At 34.1% G+C, this 6,783-nt stretch overlaps 1 protein-coding gene across 1 annotated transcript in view; it reads left to right on the top strand.

Moving 5' to 3' along the window:
• The window catches only part of LOC117119269, a 50,630-nt gene that overhangs the window by 6,556 nt on the left and 37,291 nt on the right, over nt 1-6,783 (top strand). Inside the window, exon 6 of the mRNA XM_033264075.1 lies at nt 3,187-3,475. Within this exon, the coding sequence (XP_033119966.1) occupies nt 3,187-3,475 (289 nt within the window). The remainder of the gene's footprint in view (nt 1-3,186; nt 3,476-6,783) is intronic.

The following is a 6,783-nucleotide window of genomic DNA, read 5'->3' as shown; positions in this document are numbered from 1 at the left end:
CTTGATATAAAGCATATTTTAATTTTGACGCACGTGAACGCTCGCGTTATTACGCGCGCACAAAAATATAATGTACATAACATTTAACCATGACCTGAAGTTTATGCCCACTAAATAGGATTCAGAAATCACGAATGATTAAGGTGATTATGGGGTCATCAATGTTTTGACGAAAGAAAAATGTGCATTTTTTTTAAATGACGTCATCGATAATACTCAGTTTGTTGAATTCAGATGGCAATATGATGGCGTCATAATATCCGATCAGCCATTATGACCTATAAAATCATATGTACAACTCATGTGCTTTCAGAATATGTAATAAAAATTGGGGGTCACCTTTCATCCTGAGGAACTATAACTGATTAAAAATAGGTACAATTTTGACTCATTTTGACTGAAAATAGACAAAAACGCGCAAATACACACGTATCTTAGATGTGCGTGTACTGCACTATTATTAGAAAATATATATTGAAAAAGAATGCAAATATGTCATTACAGTGTAAGAAATTTAAAATATGTCAAAAATTGTAATTTGAATCATCTGCACGGGCTGTGCGTGCGAAAATGCGCGCGCGACCTGAAAATTTTTGAAAAAGTTGAAATGCTCAGAATAACCTGAAACGTACACAAATTTAGTCAAAATGTGATTTTAAGCAAATTTACTTTTTAGCGTACGTGCACGTAATGAACTGCAATTCGGACAGTACTGTGCATGTGGATAGTACTTGACATGAAGTATACCTGTGTGAAGTTTCAACAAAAGAGGCCTAACGATGGTGAAGTTATGATCAATCAAAAAATTTGCTACGTAAAACGCAAAAATGCGCGTAGATAAAGTCACGCTGAAAAGCTTATTGTATCGATTCCACCCCAAGACTAATGATTGTTGAACATATCATCTTGAAGCAATCTTGAGATATAGAGGTCACAAAAATTGACACAAAGAAAGAAGAAAAAGAAAGAAAGAAAGATTCTGACAATAACAAGAGGTGATCCGCTAACGTTAGCGGATCACCAATAAAAACATAAATGCTTACCTAGTGACCAGTCGGAAGGAGATGAAAACCTTCGCCCTGGGCTAGGCACCGGTAAGTGTCATTCATTCTCAATTGGGTAACCATGACAATTAACACCAAATGATGGTATCTACATTTACTATATTGATCAGTACCCAGAACAATGTTGTATGTCATATATCAAGCTATACAGGTAACATGAGTATTTTAAAGCTTAAATTAATTGTAAAAATGGAATTATAATAGAAACCATGAAGAGACAATATCCCTTGTCCATTTATGAACTGGACCATTCTGTAACATTATATACTAAATATTCATTAACCCTTTCCCGCCACTTGGATGAGGTGATTCCTTGACTCATCTGTTTTGGTGTGGTTATTTATTATCCAAAGTCTTAATCTAATGGGTCACACAAGGTTGCCCACTGGTAGAAGGTCAGATTCAGCAGACTAAATACTTAATGGTATAGGGTATAATAAGCATACCTGTTACATATATATCAGATGACAACAACTACTCACAATAGCTGCTTGTTTCTTTGCTACAAGTCATCAATTTAGTAACAAGGTGGTAGCAATGTAGAGGTTAAAATGTATATTAACTTAGCATTTTGTCTAGGTTTGAACTTGTCACTTCGGACTGTAGCCAGGATTTTCAAACTGCAGGAAAATATCAAGTCTGCTGCCCTCTCTCGGGATGTCAAAGATATAATGAAATAGGTGAGGAGAGGATAGAAAAACATTCATTTTGACCATGATGACGACATCAAAATGAAAAATGAAGGGACACTTCCGAAAGAGAATTTTCTCAACTATAACATAGTGGGAGACGATCGATCAAGAATAAGCGAGATACGTTCAAATGAGTATAAAAATAAATATGTCATAAATAAAAATTCAGTTTTTAAAAATTCTGATGGCAGTATGATGACATCACGATGTCCAATCGGCCACTATGATTTATAAAATCATATCTACAACTCAGGGATAATTTAGGATATAACCAAAGATAGAGATCTCCACAGAAAAAAACTGTTCCACCGAAATGCCTGGTGGTAATACAAACAATTGGGCACCGCATATGGCGGGAACTAAAAAACTTCTGCCACTGTTTACTGTGAATACATTCATAACCTCCCTTTGCGGAGGTTGAAATCGTTGCCATTATCCATTAGATAGGTATGTGCACGTTAAGACGTGCGAGCGTAAAAATAAGGTACATAATATTCAACCTTGACCTGAAGTTTATGCCCACTGAATATGATTCAGAAATGAAGAATGGTTGATATGTTATGTGGTCATCAAAGTTTTGAGGAAAGAAAGATGAGGGAGTCTGAAAAAACATTTATTTTTACCATGATGACATCATCAAAATGAAAAAAAAAGCTATAACATACTTACAGTTGGGAGACAATCCATCAAGGATAAGCGAGATACGCTCAAATGCGTATTTTAAAAAATGACGTCATATTAGATAAAATTCAGTTTTAAAAAATTCAGATGGCCAAATGATGACGTCACAATGTCCGATCAGCCATTATAGTATATAAAATCATATTTACAACTCACATGCTGCATATCTGGCCATTAACAGAATTGGTCCATGGCACCCGGATTTTGGAAAAAAAACTCGGGTTATACATACTGCTGGTTTGTTGAATAGCGAAGGGTTCTTAAATTATTTATTGCCACTGAAGCCCATGAGATGAAGTGAGTGATTGTAATGGGTTCCTTGTTTACATTCCAATGGCTATATGTTGCTGGCCAGGACTCTCTTGTTAACTCCCAATGGACTCTTAAAACCAATTATAGTTAAGTTTATGGAGCTGCTAACAGCTCCCTCTGGACCATTTGACAGCTCACTCTCAACTACCAGACAGCTCACTATATGGACCATTTCTGCTAACGGGGACTTTTGCCTCATGATGTGCTTTCAGATACCTGTTACATATATATCAGATGACAACAACTACTCACGATAGCTGCTTGTTTCTTTGCTACAAGTCATCAATTTAGTAACAAGGTGGTAGTAATGTAGAGGTTAAAATGTATATTAACTTAGCATTTTGTCTTTGCTTTATTGTAATTAAAATTTTTATTGTTAATGGAGCCGTTGTATCAAAATAATAATAATAATTATAAATATTGTTGTCTTTTAACAGCACCCTCAATCACCAAAGATTCAGTACTGGAAGGAACGTTTTTATTAATGAAATGGAATGCTTCTACCTGTAACAGCACCCAGAATAATTTGAGTTACCATTATCAACTATCAGGAGGAGTCCTCCAAGGAAGTACAACAAAAACTGAAGTTCTTATAGATGATGGAATTGTACCTTGTACTCAGTACACATTTTCAGTTTTTGCGTCGTATATGAATGTTAGCAGCATTACTGATATTATGGAGTTCATGTCTGGTGTTGACTGTAAGATTTTTTTCATTATACGAATGCAAAGAACATATTATTTGAAACATGTTAATATTTTTCATAGTGTATTGTTTATTACATTTCTTACCTTTATAATATATTGTATGTTGTTTCTAAATTATCAAATGCCATTAATTCAATGCTTGACAATATATTATACACATTACAGTATACTGTTTACTTTGAAATAAAACACTAATAATCAAATTTAAGACACAAGTATTTGTAATTCAGTAAAATAAATTGTTTCAATCTGTGTGCCAGTGGAAGTAAAATAATACTCATAAAGTGGTAATTATAACATCTATTAATATTGTTTCCGTAAGACATTGACACCGTGTGATGTGATTGATTGCTTTCTATCTTTTAAGATAAATGAAGCCGACCTAATGTCTGTAGTCTATAATTAGGAACGATTTAAAAGTGAATCAAAAAGTAAAAATTATGTTTAAAAAAATCAAATGAAATTTCATTTATTTATTCAGACAAGTGCCTTAGGGCCCCAAAAGCAACTTAGTCACCATGACGTAAGCCTGGAGCGACAGAAAACTAAACTTAACTACATGATTACTATAATATAAAAATATAAATGTGAAAGGCCAAGATAATTGAAATTCACACACAATTGAATAATTGATAAAAGAACTATAAAAATTGAATAAAAATTGTTTTTTCGGTTAGATTTTAAAGATAGATCAAATACACTATTGGTAAATGAGAAAATCGTTTTTAATAAATAGATAATCAAAATTTCTTTATGTAAGTAAACTATCAAAGAAGATATCAAACATTTTCTCTTGAGTTGTACTGTAGCAAATTAAATCCAATTAGAACAAAATATTTAGTGAGTTTGATGCGTACCCTACTGATGCTACTACTTTTACTACTTCTACTACAAACTACATAATAACAACAATAATAATTAATAATAATATTAATAACTAATAATAATAAATAATAATACTATTATTATTATTAATATTATTACTATTATTATTATTATTATTATTATTATTATTATTATTATTATTATTATCATCATCATTATGGCGCTATATAAGTTCCATGATTGATTGATTGATTGATATCCCCACAGATCCCGGAAAACCATCCATTAGTTCCTTAACATCAACGTCTTCATCAATCGCACTGGAATTGACATTATCTGATGATAATCCTTGCACAATACTAGGATACAATGTGCTTGTATATAGTGATATACAGAATTTAGAGTTCAATATGGATACCACAGCGACTTCACTGACAGTTAATGAAAATATAATGCCGAATACTATCTACAATGTCCAGGTTTGCAATAGAAATATAAACATATATATAGTACAAATGCATTAATGCATCTAATCAAGTAAATGATACTAATAAACAAACATGTCATACGTCATCATAAGGTAATCTTAGAGTATGCTATTACCTGTTTATTTAATACTGGTCAGATGAGGCCTAATTACTGTAATAACAATGGAAAAAAATTATCTGACCGTTTTCAAGAGTGAAAAACCTTGAATTTTGAAGAACTTAATTACTTTTAAGTTCTTCAAAATTCAAGGTGTTCCCCTCTTGAAAATTATTATAATAAATCAATGAACCCAGAGAAAGGGAGGTCAGTTCTTCCCGGAAAAATGTTGATTTATAAATGGTGGACAAGGAGATTTCCCGACTTCTTAAGTATTTTTTAATGACTTTAATTTAAAAGACACATCAGAAGTCGGGAAATCTCATTTCCCGCCTTCTAGGAATCAAAATTTTCCTGGGGAAGAACCCCCGGACCCTCCTTTCTTTTTGGGATTCATCTCATGGAAAAAATCGTATGCAACTACTCAATTTTTTTAAATGTATGTATACACACATAACAGGCCTATTTACTGTAATGAGAAAGTTTACCTTACCGTTTTCGATCATGAGGGGGAAAACCTGGAATTTTGAAGAACAAAGTCATTAAACACCTAGATCAAAAGTCGAGAAAGGTCATTTCCCGCCATCTAGAAATCAAAATTTTCCCGGGGGAGGAATGTTGACTCCACCACCTAGATTTGATTCCAGATCTGCATGATTCATATTCCCATTCATCTTATAAGCAGTGGCGTAACAGGCAGGGGGCCGGGGGGAGAATGTCGGTTTTTACCGGACTGACCAAGCCGTCGTAACGGGCTGGGTAAGAAGAGAAAAGAAAGAGGGGAGAGGGAGGGAAAGAGAAAGAAGGGGAAAGAAAAAGGAAAAGAAAAGGAGAAGAGAAAAATAAAGACAAGAATAAAAAGGAAGATATAATGAACAGATATCACAATACCCCTGCCTGAACCCCTTCTCCACTTCAAAAAGTGTCCATATCGCATTTGATCTAAGCCGCCAGGTATTCTCCGCAGTGGCGTAACCACCGGGGACAAGGGGAAAATATCCATCAGTGGAAAATCTTTCCCCATTGAACGCCCTTTTCACCCGGGAAAGTTCCTGAAAATCTCAAATTTTAAATCGCATATTTTGTTGAGGTAGGCCAATTTCCTCTAAATATTGCACATTTTAGGGAGTTTTGATCAATTCCGACGAAATTAGAATTTAAAAAAAACAGATTTTTTTTTGCGCGCTAAGCGCGCATTTCTTCATGTTAAAGCTTGTGCTTGCTCTCCTTTGCCTTCTAAGTTATAACACATAGTCCCAAACTCAAGAAAGAAAATTTAAGATAGATCGTTTTACCTAAGAGAAGGGCCTCAATGTGTAATGATGTTGAAAGAATTTGTTTGTAATAAATAAAGCCATATGGAAAATGCTTATATTCAGTTTTAAAAAACGAGTTTGTCCATATATAACATAAGAGCATTTATTGTTGAGGTAGGCAAATTTTCTCTAAAAATTGCACATTTAGGGAGTTTTGATCAATTCCGACGAAATTAGAATTAAAAACACAAAGAATTTTAGCGCGCTTCGCGCACATTTCTTAGGGTTAAAGCTTGTGCTTGCCCTCCTTTGCCTTCTAAGTTATTTAAAAACATAATAGTCCCAACCTTGAGAAAGAAAATTTAAGATACATCGTTTTACCTAAAAGAAGGGCCTCATGTGTAATGATGGTAAAGAATAGGCCTATGATTGTAATAAATAAAACCACGATGAAAATACTTATTATTATTATAGTTTCAAACACACGTGTGTGCCCTATATTAATAATAAAATAAGCCCTATGTCGTTTTGTTTTCTATATGGGGGTGGGGGTATCACACCAAGTCATAAATTACTAACCGGGAAAATTATTACCTTTGCCGCCCCACCCCCGACCGCTGTTACGCGCCTGCTTGTGAGTGGGGCGCCCCCCCCCCCCCC

This window comes from Anneissia japonica, unplaced genomic scaffold (genome assembly GCF_011630105.1).
Source record: "Anneissia japonica isolate Jap-2015-1 unplaced genomic scaffold, ASM1163010v1 scaffold2308_len244532_cov108, whole genome shotgun sequence".
NCBI lineage: Eukaryota > Metazoa > Echinodermata > Crinoidea > Comatulida > Comatulidae > Anneissia > Anneissia japonica.
The sequence above is the reverse complement of the archived record's forward strand: the minus strand, read 5'-3'. Positions and strand labels throughout refer to the sequence as shown.